Here is an 18,015-nt window from a genome sequence, read left to right as displayed (position 1 = left end):
TACTTCAAGAAATGGATTTTACAGGTAAGTCTGTATTAAAAAATCAAATTTTCTTTCCGTACATCACGGGGCACAGAGCCATAAATTATAACATATGGGATGTCCCAAAGCAATGCATCTGAGGGGAGGGGGACACCAAAAAAAATACCGCCATCCGACTACAAAAAGGATTACACCGCTGCCTGCAGAACACTGCAGCCAAATGCAGATTCCTCCTGGGCTCCAACATCTACTTGATAGAAATGAGTGAATGTATAAACCGACGACCAGGTCGCGGGCTTGCAAATCTGAGCCATAGAGGCTTGATGGCAATGCGCCCAAGACGCACCTAGTCCTCTGGTAGAATGTGCCTTTACAGGAAAAGGTGGAACCTACCCTTCTAAACCATACGCATGGGTAATAACCTGGCAAATCCAATGAGAAATCATAGACTTAGATGCTGCCAACCCCTTCCTAGGCCTTCGCCACAAACACACTATGAAGGGAGGAGACGAACATGCGGCGCTTATGCACCAAAGCGAAAACAGCAACCACATGGGGTGAGGGCAGCTTAGGCTGAATTTTGTTTGTCACAGCTGATACCTTTCAGGTGATCAGCCCAGGTCAAGAAAACAGCGTGATAACTATAGGCAAAGAAATAATGTTTGAACAAATTTTGCATCATCCTACAACTGCACAAGCTCATATAAATCGCAATTGATATAAATGGCACATTTAATCCCTAAGGAAAAGCCAGAGCTTTAAACAAGATGTATTTTGCATAGCTTAACATCCACAGTCTCATGCACACATTGATTTTTCACAGCTGATACCTCCCGGGTAATCCACACAGGGTGAGAACCGTGTGTTAGAAAAGCAAGCACAGAAATAATGCTTAACAAGATATATTTATGTATGTTGATTCTACAACATATTATCCATAGTGCTATGCTGACAGCCCTGTTGGTGCCTGTCCTAGATTTATGGTTACTTTATAGTAAGATCAATGATGAGTATTGTGACAGTTGGCCTTGCAAGTTGCTACAAAGAGTTAGCTGGAGGACCACATCAAAGTTTTACTGTGGGCCTTATAATTCAAACTTACTCCCCTGGTAAAGCACAATATTTAGCACGAGAAATACAAAGCTCTATAAGGCTCCATGTACACGGGACGTTGTAAATGGCCGTATAGGACCATTGGGCGTTTTTTTCAGAAGCCCCTGAACCCACCTCTATGTTATCTTATCTGTCCATGTACACTGGGTCGTTTACAGTTATTTACAGGCAGTTGAGTTCAGGGACGTTTTTTGGAAAGCAATTATTTGCATTCGAACGTGTGTTTCCCGGTGTTTCAAACGCAAAAACGCGACCGAACGCGGCCGTACGCGACCGAACGCGATGACCCGCGTTTAGCGTTCGCGTTTTTCCATTTTAAAGGGGAATAATTTTTTTGACCTCTAGGAACGGTTCTAAACGCAAACGCCCGCTAAACGCGGGTGCAAACGTGACCTAACGGACGTTTCAAACGTCCTAAACATTCCAGCATTCAAAGGGACTTTTAACAACGTCCCGTGTACATGGAGCCTAATTGTCAGGTCAGCAGCCGCTTTCTATGTAAGGATTTTTATGCCCCCCTATTTGTTTTAATTTGTACATACATTAACATTAAAATATTACACTATGAGAATTATGTTGGCTCCTGGTGAGCTTCATTTACCCTAGCCTGATCCTGCTGAGGAGTATCGTTGGATAGAGATATTAGGCGCAACTCTCATACTTCTAGTGGATGTCTGACTCATAGAAACAGGCATATTAGCTGTTGTAATGGCAGCCATTATCTCTGGTGAGTGTCCACTTCACTGGGATGCGGTGGCTGACCTCTGAGCACTTTTTTGGGAATGTTACTTTCACTTCAGAAGGTGTTGGACTTGTTTTCACTTTGCTTTTTTATACGTTTTTATGTTTGAATAAGACTTTCATCTATCATGGAGGATTGATCTGATTATCTCATGAACAGTCTCCAGTGGCGGAAGCTCTGTGCAGGGGACAGCCAACAACGGCTGGGAAACGCCAGGTAAATGATGTCACCTGTAGAGTTACTATGGGGCTGCCGTTGTCGTTTGCCTCCTCTGCACCCGCCTACATACAAAATCCGCCGCTGACAGATCAGCGTGGGACCAGACTGGAGCAGCTTCAGAAAAGGTATGTATAGCAATTTCTTCTTTACAGGGCTAGATAGGTTAGTCTTAGAATGTGGCTGCAAGTAGATTTAGAGATTTTAGTTTTAGGCCTCATGCACACTAGAAGTTATCAAAACGTCAGTAGAAAGCTATAGCTGTAGGAGTTTTTCAGCTGTTTTCAGCTGTAGCGTTTTTTAGCTTTTTTATAACAAAACTATACTCCCACAAAAGCTTATGGCTCAAAGACATTGATAAATGCAGAATATCCATGTTTTTCATTGTTTTTTGGAGTTTTTCAGCTTTTTTCAGCTTTTATCAGAGTTAAATTCCAGTTAACAATTCTTCTTCTCTGTCCCCGCCGAATGATAGCAGATGACGCAGCTAACTGCTTTTTATATGGTCTGAAATCCACAAGAACCATTAGTACAACTGTAAGAACTTTTTAACCAATTAGGACATATATGTAAATAAACCCAATTAATTATTTATGAGCTTAATACTGATTGGTCTGTCACCGTCCCATAGGTTTAGGTGGATCAATGAATGTTCCCCCTAACCTTATAGTTTACAGCTGAAAAACGCCTCCTAAAACTCACTAGTTCTGGGGGGTTTTTTCCCAGCCAGAAAACTCACCTTTCCGTGGGAATGAACAGTGTTTTTTGTACTACAAAAAAAAAAAAAATACAAAATAAAGATTACATTTTCAACAAAACAGTGTTTTTTGTACTATGTTTAACAGTTAAAAAATGTATTTAATTTTTTTTTTCTCTTTAGGCTTGTAAACATTTCACATTCGTCTTTTCAGAACTAGCAGGTGCTTGGTATAAAGTTTTTTTTTTTTTTTTTACACGGTTTCGGATAGCTGGTTTACTGCCGTGTAGACAAGAATAGAAGGTTATTGGGTTACACAGGCATACAGCTGAATGAGTTCAAGGAGGTAGCAACAAATCAGAGCAGAGCTAGTGCTGTATTTTTATTAGACATTCAGCATGTACTGGACGCATGGAAGCAGCTTAAATTCAAAGCCCAACTCCCAGACTAAGCCCCCACCCAGATGCCCCCCAGTGTATGTTTTGCTTTATTTTTTCAGATGTCGTCAAACCTATCATATGACACATTGGGTCTTCTTCCCCAAAACTCTTCTCCAGCCCAGGTTGGTCTTTGTGATGACATCAGCACCACTTCCTGATTCAGTCCACTACTAATGAAAAGTGGGGTGATAATACCTCCCTACGGGGCAGGTCCATGACACCCATTCATTTATAGTATTGGTCTCCAAACTGTGTCCCTTCGGCCAAATGTGGCCCTTTGCTTGCCTTTATCTGACCCAACAGGTTTTATTCCTACCATTGACACCAATGATGGGGCATAATTCCTTTCACTGACACCAACTATTTCTCCCCTAATACCAAAGATCAGACATTGTTTACTCCTACTGGGCACAGTCCAGCCCCCCTAAAGTCTGAAGGACAGTAAAGTGGCCCTTTAGAAAGTTTGGAGACCCCTGATGTTTAGTATTCCCCAGTCTTCTGGATTATTGATTCCGGGTACTGTTCAACTCAGAAGACTGAGGACATCTTGTGGTGAAATAGAAGTACTAACTGAGAAAGCTCAGTGAATATTGCAGCCTATGCCTTTTTTTTTTTCCCTTTTTTTTTGTACCCTGCCTGTAATTGCCCAGAGTTTTTGATTTATTGCTATGTTATCAAAATGTATAAAATTATTAAACAGGATGTAAAATATTAGTTTGCAAACTTTAAAAAGTGTATGCTCATTCTACAAATGTCATGTCAATCATAATAATAATAAATTATGCCTTTGCCGATTTTTTTCGGTATTAGATAAATTGTATTAATTTTTTAAAGTGACCTATACGCATTAATTGTTACAAAATCAATGGGTGAAGGACAAACTGTTGCTTTTATGAAACAGTTTTTGTAAACAAAGTGTAATTTAAAATTTTATTTATTTATCCCTTAGGTGTATTGTTTTGCTAGCCCTTGTTTTCTGAATGTGGAAAAAATATGCAGCCTCGCTGCTCTTCGTCTTGGCTGGGGGTATTGGGACAAGGGAAGAGTCTTCTTACTAATAGGATACACAGATTTTCTGGCTCAGCTGCCATTGGAATTAACACACACCAGCAGCTTGTATGTCAGTCTGTGCTAAACAGAGACTCCCACAGGTGAGAACCCTCAATGTACTTGATCATTAAATCTGTGCGCGCTGTAACTGATCTAATCCATTTCTCCACCGTCTTATTTTAGGAGTGCATGCCGTGTGTCCTTCCTCGCCAAATCCAATGGCCTAGTTTGTTATTCTGTGCCCTACAGAAGTCTGAGTGGCATGGTAGCGGGTAAGTAATGTTGTTGTAAGAGATGGCTTGGAACAATCGCTGTTAGTGTTAAATAAGAATTTTTCAAAAATTATCCTTCATTAAGGGACACGGGATCAATAGTTATTGTGACAGAGTTGGGTTGTACTGCTGCTTTCAGGAGGAATTGGACACTGGCAAGCAAAAAAGCTGTTGGTCAGCCAGGTATAACATTCCCACTGCCAGCATGCTTCACTGTGTAACCTAGCAACCTTATCTTGTAAAGAACCAAATTAGGTCTTACGTAAGGATACGGGGGTGTTGAGGCCTGGAGCCTCCTTCCTTTGTAAGGAGATTTTGACCATTTACCCCACCAGGACATTGTTCTTTCATCTCTTTGTCCATCTCCAATACATTAGTATTAAATCTTTCTTCGGTACCTGGATTTAGTACATGCTGTTCCAGTTTATCTCTAAGTCGCTGCTTCCATTAGATAGACTGTCTCACTTTTGTCATTCCTGATGATACTTGTAAAGGGGAACCAGCTTCTCTCTTCATCATTTCTTGGTGGCTTAGACAGATCATTGTTCAAGCTTATGGTCCTAAATACAAAGTTCCACCTTTTTCCTGGCTGGCTGCACTCTGCTAGATCTGTAAGTGCTTTTTGGGTGTTTTTAGCACCAGGCATCTGTTTCCTAGATTAGAAAGGCTGCCACCTGGTCTTCTGTTCACACATTCTCTATGTTCTACCAGGTGGATGGATGTTCAAGCCTCATGTGAGCTTTGGGTGTAAGGTCCTTCAGGCAACTGTGAGCTGCTCCCAGTTTTACTGTCCAGTTATGTGGCCCTTGACACAGGTCCTGTCCTTTTTTGTTTGTGAACTACTCTTATTACTCCTTTTTTTTTTTTTTTTTACAAAACTGAGGCATACTGGGAGTGGAAGGAGGTTGTGCCTGGTTGGACGCTGACAAACAAACCATTATCCAATCTCCCTTAAAGGGGGCAGTATAACCCAGTCGTATTAGAGCTACAATCAAGTCTGTGCCAAGCAGCGTTAAGACCTGCAGCATGGTTTTCAATGTGAACAGCTTTTGATACGTTCAGCAGATCTGTCTTTTCTGTAGTTGTGACATCTAGGTAAATGACTGTGGCTTTAAGGGTGGATTTCAAGCCTCCATAGTTTTCAGGTTTGTCGGTAAACTTAGTGAGACCCGTCTTGGGGAGCATGTATTTAGCGAAACTGTGATATGTCTGTGTTTTTGGACTTTGGGTGAACAGTCACATGTGGAACGAAGTCTGTTACATTGACTGAGCAACTTTGGGAGGAGTGGTAGAGCAAAGGCAGAGTTGATTGCCGTGTTGGGTTGTAGCTGTGGAGCAGGGTACTTAGTAGTAGAGAGTTCATTAGTCTAATGATAAGATGCATTGTCTGTTATCTGCATACCGGTGTTTATAATAAGCTGCTGCGCAAAAGCCTGGTGTACTGAGGGATAAGAAAGGGAGATTGTCTTGAGAGGTGAGTGTTGTGATGTGCTGACCTTGGCTGAGGGATGCAGCTGCTGTGAACGGGAGCCTAAGTTTTGGGAAACAGTGTGAGGAATATGATGCATAACATATGATGCAACCAGGTACATAGTTAGTCTGGCTGAAAAAAGACACAAGTCCATCTAGTTGAGTTAACAGAAGAAAAAATAAATAAAATGTTTTATATACTGTATATATATATATATATATATATATATATATATATCTTTATGTCTGGAGGAAAAGAGATTTCATCTCCAAAAAGGTAAAGACTTCTTTACAGTAAAAGCTGTGAAAATGTGGAATAGACTCCAACAAGAGCTGGTTCTGACCAGCGCAGTAGATTGTTTTAAGAAAAGCCTGGATTTGGATTCTTTCCTAGATACACATAATATAACTGGATACTAATATTCAAAGGAAAATTTGATATCCAATTGCCTCTTGGGGGATCATGAAGGATTTTTTTCCTCCTGCTGGAGCAAATTGTTTCATGCTTTATTGTTTTTTTTTGCCTTTCTCTTAATCAACTGTAAAGGATTGTGTATATATAGGCGCGCACATGTATATATATATATATATATATATATATATATATATATATATATATATACATACACACAGTATCTCACAAAGTGAGTACACTCCTCACATTTTTTATGATATCTTTTTTTTAAACCGCTGTATGGTCTTGGCCACCGTGTTGCAGCTCAGTTTCAGGGTCTTGGCAATCTTCTTATAGCCTAGGCCATCTTTATGTATAGCAACAATTCTTTTGTTCAGATCCTCAGAGAGTTCTTTGCCATGAGGTGCCACGTTGAACTTCCAGTAACCAGTATGAGAGAGTGAGAGTGATAACACTAAATTTAACACACCTGCTCCCCATTCACATCTGAGATCTTGTAACACTAACAAGTCACATGACATCGGGAGGGAAAATGGCTAATTGGGCCCAATTTGGACATTTTCACCTAGGGGTGTACTCACTTTTGTTGCCAGCGGTTTAGACATTAATGGCTGTGGGTTGAGTTATTTTGAGGGGACAGCAAATTTACACTATACAAGCTCTACACTCACTACTTTACATTGTAGCAAAGTGTCATTTCTTCAGTGTTGTCACATGAAAAGATATAATAAAATATTTACAAAAATGTGAGGGGTGTACTCCTTTTTGTGAGATACTGTGTGTGTATGTATGTAGGTATGTATGTGTATATATACAGTATCTCACAAAAGTGAGTACACCCCTCACATTTTTGTAAATATTTTATTATATCTTTTCATGTGACAACACTGAAGAAGTGACTCTTTGCTACAATGTAAACTAGTGAGTGGACAGCTTGTATAACAGTGTACAATTTGCAGAATGACAGAACGGCGGTCTGCCTATGTAAACAAAGCAGCCTGCCATTCTGTCACAGAGGAAGAGAAAGATCTTGTGTGTCTTTTTCTCTAGTGCATCCACTCCCCCTACAGTTAAATTATAATGTCTTGCTCTGACGTTATGTTTGCAATGAAAAAGTAGGAAGCTGGCTGCGAAGCCGCACCATACTAAAGATGTGCCGACTAGCCTGGATGAGGACAGCTCTGGATCCTTGGACAGGGGTGTCTTCATAATCAAGGTCAGTAGCTACAGGATTTGTAGCTGCTGAATTTTTTATTTTCTTTTTCCAGAGTGAAGAACCTCTTTAACTTACAGTCTAGTGGCTTGGCAGACAGTGACCCTATCCAAATGAAATCCTTCAAATTGTAGAAAGCTTTAATCCATAAAACTTGTGCAGATTATACCGAAAAGACATCAGATAGGTAGAAAATCATAGTGTGTTTAGCTCCAGCAGAATACAGTACATGTGGAGAATGGAAACTAAGCATGAAGAAGAAGGGTGGGACTAACTATATAGAGCATCCTCTAGTTACAGAATGAGGAAAGGACAAAATTATTCATATGCAAACAAAGAACAATGCATGTATAACATAATGTACATGCCTTTCCTCATATGTGATTTACGCATTATTGTGTCCATGCAATCTTGGGAAATGACCCAAACATTAAGGAGACCATATCACCCAACATACACATTGTATTAGAAATAAATCACCATCTCTGCCAGTGCCAAGACAGGATATTCAGGATCTGATCTTTTGTTTTAATGTTTTGGATGATGTACTTGCACACAAAAGAGGAAGAGGTTTTTGTGATCAGTAGGTTAGCGTTCTATCCCTATGGTCTCAATAGGGACTATGATCTTTATTCATGTACTCTTATGAAAATTTTTTTTAGATTTCAGCTTCACTTTTAATCTACAAATGACTTTAGTGCCCATACATCTCTTTCAATTATTACAGCTGGATATTACTGATGGATGTCGACTTCAATTGCTATTCACTATGTTATTGATGTTGTTGAAATGGTGTTACAATGTTGTTTTTATGTGTGTTCTGTTTCTGAAGCCTTTGTAGCATTGCTGATTGGTTTTGAGAGGGATAAACTATAGGTGGCTATAGGTGGCAATAGTGAGTAGTTTCCTGTGCAACATCCTTTGCTCTTTGTATTTAAACGTATCTTTTTACCTTGTTAATCACACTACCCCTGAGGAAGAGCAGGGATGTTCGAACCTGTTGTGTCCATACTTTCTTCTGTACCTGATAAGTGACTAACTCTGAAGATTACAGCAGCAAATTGGAGTGTGAGAATTATTTGGAGTATGTATTAGTGACAGATTGGAGACTGCCTTTTTTCCTGCACCCCACTATTTTGGCTATACTATATACTGTATCTACACTGTATACACAGATACTGTACATACAGTGGGTATGGAAAAGAATCACCCCCTCTCAAATAATCACATTTTGTTGCTTTGCAGCCTGAAATGAAGACAGGTATAGTTTTTGTTTTATCCAGCTGTATTTTCTCAGTGCAACATATAAAATCCAAGTGAAAGATATAACACCAACATGTCAGAAACAATTTAAAAAAAAATCCAAAACCGAATCACTGAATTGGAAAAAGGACTGCCCCCCTAAAATTAGTTGTAAACTCATTCAGGTGTAGCTAATCTGCTTCTCAATGGCACACAAAGCAATTTCACTTCAACTGTGATCAGCTGTGGTCATTTTGATTAGCTCAGCATGAAAAGAGCTTTCCTGGAGCATTTCAGCCCCAGATAGTGCAACTGAAGCAAACAGTCAATTATAGGTGCCAAAGCACTGTCAAAAGATCTCTGGGATAAAGTTGTGGACAGGCACAAGTCGGAAGATGGATAGACATTTTTTTTTAAAAGGCTTTATCCATGTCCAGAAGCACAGTGAAGTCTATTATTAGGTGGAAGATATTTGGTACAGCACAAAAAATGTATAACAAATGACCGCGCCAAGGGGATAGTTGCTCTTTACCTGATACTGCTGCTATCTTATTGAGAATGTCTCAATCACAAATATAGGCAAAAGAATGACAGGTGTATCCAAATAAATACTTTTACAATCCTTAAAAGTGCTTAAATCCTAAATCCTACTGTGTGAAAGAAAAATGATTACTAAAAAATTAAAAAAATGTAACAAAAAGATGTTACAGTGTTTCAAAGAAAGTGCATTCATTAATCATCAGAGTTCATAATCCATTGAAACAATTTGTTGAATTAATATGAATAAAGTGTCCAAAAATTGTGCCAAATGAATGTGAGAATAAAAATAAAAAAGTGTATTTTCCTCTTGTCTTCCTATATTAAAGTCACATCAAGAACAAATGTGATCCACCACCTGTTATAATGAATTCACTCACCAGACGGAATGGCTGGTAATGTGATAAACCAGCATGCAAGCGTTTTCCTTTGTGGGGTGTGACAGTCTGCAGCCCTCTGGATCAATCTTTTAAAACTCTCCTCTCCCACTCTTGATGAATATCCCAGGCAAGGATGAAATCAATGAAAGGAGCTTGGCATAGCATAAGATCCTTTAAAAATGTCACTACTTTATTAAAACAATTTCACACTCGAGTTGATGACTTGAGTTTGGCCATGTACACTGTAGCTATGATTAAGCACTGACACAAGTGCAAAACGCGTCAACTGTTTTTGTTCCTGCACTTCTACTATGCTGTGTGGATTTTATCCATCTCAATAAATGTGAATTGCCTCGGAGTGCGGCCGTCCAGACATCTTCTGCCCTTTCATTTAGCATTCTGATCTGGATGTTATCACTAAACCATAGAGGAGGATCAGATCAAATAAATATATACTAGAGGGCCCACTACTTACTCACAAATTGAAGATGAATATACTATAGTGCTAAGGCATACATGGAACAGACATATAGAAAAAAACAGACTGTTACAGCGAAGGAATCACTTACTATGTATGTATACAAAGAACAGAATTATGTGTAGACTGAAAAAGCCTGGCATATATAAAACAATACATCTCTAAGGGGGGTAAATTAACCCCATGACACCATTTAAACTCACAGAGGTTTCCCCTGGTATAGATGGTAAATTGTATGTTACTCATAAGCATACATCATTAAACCGAACCAGCTCAAATATGCGCATGCATGCCACATATGAGAGAAATCCCAAGGTGCCAAAATGTTAGTAACCAAAAAAAGAAAACAATGAATAAGGTGCAGAGAATGAGCAAAAGGCCAAATGAAATAAAATGAAATGAGTAAAATAAATAGATAAAATAGAATAGGAGAGAGGTGCTCATGGAATTAGTTACCTATTCATAATAATGGGAAACATCTCACTCAAAGTTTAGGCCTGCTGGCCTTCTGGTATTTAAACTGAAAATCCAGAAAACCTCTCTCTTACACAGTAACCTAAACCTGCCCCCTCCCCTGGTTGGTGTCTGGATTTTCTCAATGCCCTGAATTACTAAGCTAGAAACATCTTTATTGTGGTGCTCATACCAGTGCTTGGCCATATTGGTGTTATGATTTTTCTCTATGTCATACAGGTGGTCGGGAAATCTTTCTCTTAGTCTACGCATCGTCCCGCCCACGTATTGGACATGGCATAACTCAAATGTAATGGCAAAGACAAGAAATCTAGTATTACAATTGATAAAGGAAGTGATTTTAAACACCTTACCAGTTGTAGCTTATTGAACACACCCCCCCCCCCCCATCTAATGTATAAACAATATGAGCATCCACTCAAGCCACTTCTGAAAGTACCTTTCAACTGTAACCAATGATTCTGGGACTTATTGCTAATAAAAAAAAACTGGGGGAAAGCACCCCACCAAAGGTAGGAGCTCTACGAGAAACCATTTTAATGCCCCTAGACAAAATCTGAGCATAAACTGGGTCAATATTCAAAGCAGGAAGGTATCTATAAAACAAAAAATAGTGTCTTTAATTTTATCAAATTCCACACTGAAGGGAGTAGAGAAGACAGGAACATGAATTTATCTATCCCTTTTCCTGTTTAGATTATAGCTTTTAATTTTACTGTCTTTATCCCTCAGTAAGTTCTCCCGTGGGGTATTGACAATGATCTTAATGGCTCTGTTTAATGTGGACTCAGAGTAGCCTCTCTCCCTAAATCTAAAGGTCATGTCAGCAAGTTCCTTATTGAAGTTGGTATCCCTACTGCATAGACACCTAAGCCTCAGAAATTGGCCCACAGGTATACCTTGTGTAGTGTAACTGAGATGACTGGCGTCTGCTCTCAAAAGGGTGTTATCCACCGATGGTTTTCTAAACAGACTAGAGACCACTTAATTGCCCTCACCTGTTAACGTCTTATCTAAAAAAATCAATAGATATAATATTAGAATGTCCCGTGAACCGTAGGTTGAGGTCATTGTCATTCACATAAGATAACCAGTTATCCAAGTTAAATGTGTCCCCGGAGACCACAAACAGTAAGTCGTCAATGTAGCGACAGTAAAACAAAGTATCTGCTCAGCGGGGACTGCCTGATCCAAAGATGTGGGACCTCCCCCACCATCCGATATAGAGATTGGCAAGTGAGGGGGGAAACCAAGCCTCCATAGAGGACCCATATCTCTGAAGATAGCTTTCCCTGTCTAACATAAAAAAATTGTGTCAACAAATACTGTAGGCCAAGCAAAATAAATTCCTGAAGGACCAGGCAATACTCCCCTGATCTTTTAAGAATAAAAGCTAACACCAGAATGCATAGATCATGGGGGATAGACGAGTAAAGACTCCAAACCTCTGAGGTAATCCATCTATATTTTTCATTCCACTCAAAATCCCTCAGCTTTACCAAAAGCTGCTTAGTGTCTCTGAGGAAATCTGGTAAGTTTAAACCAGGGGCTGTAACTGATAGTCAATCCATTCACCAAATTGCTCATTGAGTGAGCCCATGCCCGCAACTATAGGTCTGCCCATAAGGGGATCCAATCCCTTATGGACCTTGGGAAGATGATGGAACACAGGCATAATTCCGGAATTCCGGGATGAACATATCTCTCTCCTTCTGAGTAAAGATCCCTACTGCCTTTGCTCTAACAAAGTAGATAGTTCATTTTTAAAAGATGGCGTAGAGTCGCCCTTGAGTTTATTATATGTATTAGAATCTGATAACTAACATAAAGCCTCATATTTTTAAGCTTCAGAGTCGAGGACCACCTCAGAGCCTCCTTTATCTGCATTTCTTATGACTATACTCGCATCACTACTAAGATTCCTTAATGCTACTCTATCACGGCCAGTAAGTTTATCAGTATTCAGGGTACTTGAAAAATTGCGGGAACACATCCATGTCCCTGCCCCGTGAGCCCACAGGGTAGAAATCGGATCTTAATTTAAAGGGAACCATAATATGACCACCCACAGGGTCCTCAGGACAAGGACACAATTCATAGGCTAAATCAATCAAATCTTGTACAGCACAAACATCAGGAAACAAATGTGGATACGGAGGTAACTCATCTATAGGGGACAGATCTTCCAAATTCCCTTCACCATTTTCTGACACACCAAAAAAATATTTCTTTAACGTAAGTGTCCAAGCAAATTTATTCAAATCCAAAAGTGTTATAAATAAATCAAAATGTCTGGTTTGGCAAAAATGTAAGCCCTTGGATAGCTGGGTAACTTCTGAATCATTAAGAGGTCGGTGAGACAAATTGAGTATATCTGTTGTTAATATTGTACTCGACCCAGTAATGGATATCTGCTGCTGCTTGCTTCATCTGTGCCTTCTACCTCCCCTCCTTGTTTTCCTGCCTTTTTCGCTTTCATCTTCTTGTATCCCTGGCCATTGTGGTTTAAACTCTGCACATTAACTATATCATCTCCACCGATCGGCCAATCAGTGGTTTCAGTGGATGAGTCGGACGCCATAGCCGCCAAAGTATTATTAGCCAGTTCACTCTCATGATCTGAGAAACTGACACTCTTCTTGGTGGAACCTTTGTGTGGACGGCCAGAGAAAAACAAAGGTTTTTTCCAAATATAAATGTTGTTACTCTCATAATCGATCTGATCTCTGGTCATCTTTTCTCTCTTACCATCAAAAAACTCTTTTTTCCAGCATGTCCAATTTGACGTTTAGACGATTATCCAACTCAGAAAATCCACTGTGATCTTTCAGTGTCATTAATTCCTTTTGTATCGTAGAGATTACACCCTGTAATTGCTTCAACTCCATTTCTTTAGATTTGATGATGTTTTGTATCAATTATGAGGAGCAAGTTGACAGGTGTCTGTCCACTCCTTCTTAAGGGAATCATCATATAACTCAAACGTGTGGAATAGAAGGAAAAATAGATGGGGCAAAATACCATCAAATTCTTGAGGAAAATCTGCTGCCCTCTGCTAGAAAGTTGTCAATGGGAAGAAGGTTTACCTTCCATCATGACAATGACCCAAAGTACACTGAAAAAATAACCACACAGTGAACAGAAAAAGATGAATGTCCTTGCATGGCCTAGCAAGAGCCCAGATTTAAACCCCATTAAAAATCTGTGGAATGACTTGAAGACTGCAATCCGCAATCACCATCAAATTTACCTGAACTTGAGCAGTTCTGCAAAGAAGAGTGGGCAAATATTGTAAAGTCTAGATGTGCAAAGTTAGTAGAGAAATATCCCAACAGACTAAAGGCTGTAATTAAAGTAAAAGGTGGTTCAACAAAATACTGAGACCAGGGGGTGATCCTTTTTCCAACTCCGTGATTCTGTTTTTGATTTTTTTTTTCTGACATGTTGGTGTTAAGTCTTTCACTTGGATGTTTTAAGTTGCACTGAGTATATTCAGCTCTCTTCATTTCAGGCTGCAAAGCAACTACATGGGAATACTTTAAAGGGGATGATTCTTTTCTATACCCACTGAACACACACACACTTTAATTAAAGAAATACATCTACAGTCTATTTTTGTACTGGACCAGCTGACTTTCAATCTATGTGTGGCCACTGTGGATGAACAGAAGTTGATCTATCGATCGACTTCTGTTCAACCATCTTGTTGGATAAAAGTCACTCAATAAGCACTGCAAGCAATAGTGTTTCAGCTGTCAGTAGTACAGCAGGGAGCATTCACCCATCCACCTTGAATGTGTATATGGGGGAATACTTTCAGATTTAATTCGGCCCGCTGGCTGATTGAAAAAAACTGAACCATAAATGGCCAACTTTAGAAGTCTTTAAAAGGTCACTCTTACATATTGTTTTAAATTCTGGGTAAGATTTTCCTAAAGGCCAAATTTTTGATGCTTTCTAAATAACATAACTTTTTTGATAATTTTTATTTTTTCCTTAAATTTCATAGATCCAGTTCAGAAGCACCGCCAGCGTTTATATGCGTGGTTTAGTTGTTTGCCAAGTGAGGAACGACACTTTGGGCCTTCGTTTGCTCTGGATTCTATCCATGTGGATCCAGTTATTCGTGAAAGCTCCATTGAAGAGATCTTGCGTCCGCTGTCTGAATCAACTTTCCAGACTCAGTTGCAGACCCCACAATGTCCTCGCAGTATATCTGTATCTCAGTTGTTCCATGCCGATCCCTCTGGAAAACCTGTACGAAATGTGATTCTGTATGGCACAGTTGGAACTGGGAAAAGCACTCTCATTCGAAAACTTGTACTGGATTGGTGTACTGGGCGAAGGGATGATTTCCAGCTGATCATTCCACTCTCTTGTGAAGATCTGTCTCAGGTCTCTACCCCAGTGTCACTGACTCGGCTAATCAACAGGAAATATCTTCATCTACGAGATCTGCTACCCACTTTGTCAAATTATTCCAATATACTCTTCATACTTAATAGCCTAGAGTGGATGAATCTAGATTTCAGGATGGCAAACACCGAGCTGTGTAGTGATCCAAATGAAGCCATGCCTCCTCCAGCTATCCTTGTTAACCTTCTGAGGGGATACATGCTTCCCGAGGTGAGACACTGAAGCAAAGGTTGGTTTACTAAAGGTGAATTTGCAAACATAGGGATATAAGAAATAAGAGGGATTTTTTTTTTTTTTTTTTGATTGATGAGTTAATGCTCTGCATTTTTATATTGCATATTTCAAAAACAATATGTCTATGGTTTTTTATGTTGTTTTTTTTTTTTTTTTTTTTTTTTTTTTTAGGTTTCTGCTTTCAGTTCTGTGCTTTTTTTGTTTTGTTTTACTGATTACATATATACTGTGAAATGTTTAGAGGGGTAGGGAATTGGCGCTGCCAAAAGGGGGACCTACTATAAATCTCTAGGTGGTCACAGATAAATATTGTGCAAAATAGTTGATATCTCCTAAATCATCAGCAAGTTAATATTCACAGATAAATATTATAAAAAAATTCCTTTAAAATCTTTAAAACATATATATATATAAAAAAAAAATACTCAAACCATCAAATATGCATAGATATAAAGTGACTAGTGATAAAGTGATATGTGATGTATAGAAACTTGAAAATTATATATATTATAAATGTATAGAAAGGGTATCTATATCGGTGACACAATATATTTAGTGACAATTATATACAATGAAAAAGGTATATATGGGTGACCCAAAATAATCAGAATAAAAAATATATATTACTAAAGTGCAAAGTGATGAACAGATATAAATCTGTGTGTGGTGTATTCTGGTATGTGTATACACTAATAAAGTGCACAGTGGATGGGAAATTTGTTCCCAATACCTAAATCCAGGTGACAAAGAAAATGGGAATTAATTAAGTGCAGTATAAACAAATGTGCCCCACTGTTCTGGAGTGCTCCTTAATACACTCTAAAAGTCCATAGAATAGAAGCACACGGAGTGAAGTACATCAAAAACAGGGGGAGTGTCTGATCTTCAAATGGTGCTGGAATCCAATCCTCATGCACTAGAGTGGGTGCTCAGTGATTGGTGAAATAGATTGCACTCACCAGAGTGCCCAACCCCACAAAGGGGTATTGGGCAAGGTGTGTTAACTGTAAGCCACAGCAGGAAATGTATTCCTTATGGTCATCAACTACCTTATGTTCCCCTGTGTAGGGTTGGGCACTGGTGAGTGCAATCTATTTCACCAATCACATGCAGCCCACTATCCCCCCACATTTCCATAGCGCGGGTTCTCCTTAATTTTCTTACATATATGCTGTGTGTATATACTACTGTATATATGTGTGTATATATGGAGCGCTACCCCCTTAGGAGCCGCTGAATTTTTGGGTCACCCTTTACATGCACAGATAGGCAACAGGAATTTTCAGTATGTACTCAGTAGACGGAAAACCTGTCCAAGGGCTTTTGTTTTGTTTGCTTATTAGAGGAAACTACTTGGATATGGTTATGGTGGTATGGGATGCCCGAACTGTGTTAAAGTAGAACTTTGAGGACAAACTGCGACTGACTCTGACTTCTCAGCAAAGAACTCCAGATTGTGTTCCCATGGGAAACTGTACAGGCCGACTGGCAAAAAGCAATTTCAGCACTGATCACAGCCCTTAACCCCAGAAGACCTAAATATAAAAGAAAACTGCAAAAAATTTTGTTTATATATTTAGATATTGTTGTAGGAGGCCTCTAATGCAGAAATCTATGGGTTTTAACATTTTTGACAGTCTAGAATGTTTTTAGACGAACGTTGTAATTTTGCAACATTGGGCTTGTTTGGTAGCAGAGTTTCAGTAATTTTACTCACACTGTCAGAACAAATGTAGAGACCAACAAAGGGTTTATTTGAATGGCTTTCTGGTTATTAAGTCCTTTAACAGTAGTCTGTATATCTGTATACTAATTCTCACAAACAATTTAGATACAAGTAATATTTTTTATTAATAATCATTATTATAAAACTATGTTTAAACTGTTTTAACAAAACCTACTGCCATAGGCGTGCGCAGCCTATTGCATTAGGGTGTGCACCCCAAAGCTCAAACACGCATGCGTGTGTATATATATATATATATATACACTTTGTACACATACACACACACTATATATATATATAAAAAAATATATATATATATATGTATATATATATATACACACTTGTCAAAAGTATTGGGACACCTGCCTTTACACACACATGAACTTTAATGGCATCCCAGTCTTAGTCCGTAGGGTTCAATATTGAGTTGACCCACCCTTTGCAATTATGCCAGCATCAACTCTTCTGGGAAGGCTGTCCACAAGGTTTAGGAGTGTGTTTATGGGAACGTTTAACCATTCTTCCAGAAGCGAATTAGTGACGTCAGGCACAGATGTTGGACGAGAAGGTCTGGCTCGCAGTCTTTGCTCTAATTCATCCCAAAGGTTTTCTATCGGGTTGAGGTCAGGACTCTGTGCAGGCCAGTCAAGTTCCTCCACCTCAAACTCGCTCATCCATGTCTTTATGGACCTTGCTTTGTGCACTGGTCCACATCATTTGGTTGCGGGGGATTATAGTGTGGGGTGTTTTTCAGGGGTTGGGCTTGGCCCCTTAGACTCTTAGGACGTCAACATACCAAGACATTTTGGACAATTTCATGCTCCCAAATTTGTGTGATGGCCCCTTCCTGTTCCAACGTGACTGCGCACCAGTGCACAAAGCAAGGTCCATAAAGACATGGACTTAGCATGGGTGGTG

The 18,015-nt window shown here is 39.3% G+C and overlaps 1 protein-coding gene across 1 annotated transcript in view; it reads left to right on the top strand.

Moving 5' to 3' along the window:
• The first annotated feature begins 3,014 nt into the window (after positions 1-3,014).
• Positions 3,015-18,015, top strand: part of NLRX1 (NLR family member X1) — a 37,182-nt gene continuing 22,181 nt past the window's right edge. Inside the window, exons 1-4 of the mRNA XM_082274543.1 lie at positions 3,015-3,096; positions 4,140-4,341; positions 4,424-4,512; positions 14,731-15,347. Coding sequence (XP_082130669.1) covers positions 4,184-4,341; positions 4,424-4,512; positions 14,731-15,347 — 864 coding nt within the window. The 5' untranslated portion in view covers positions 3,015-3,096; positions 4,140-4,183. The remainder of the gene's footprint in view (positions 3,097-4,139; positions 4,342-4,423; positions 4,513-14,730; positions 15,348-18,015) is intronic.

This window comes from Pelophylax lessonae, assembly GCF_965119305.1.
Source record: "Pelophylax lessonae genome assembly, chromosome: 12".
In the NCBI taxonomy this organism is placed as follows: Eukaryota; Metazoa; Chordata; class Amphibia; order Anura; family Ranidae; genus Pelophylax; species Pelophylax lessonae.
This window is presented reverse-complemented; position numbering and strand designations above follow the sequence as displayed.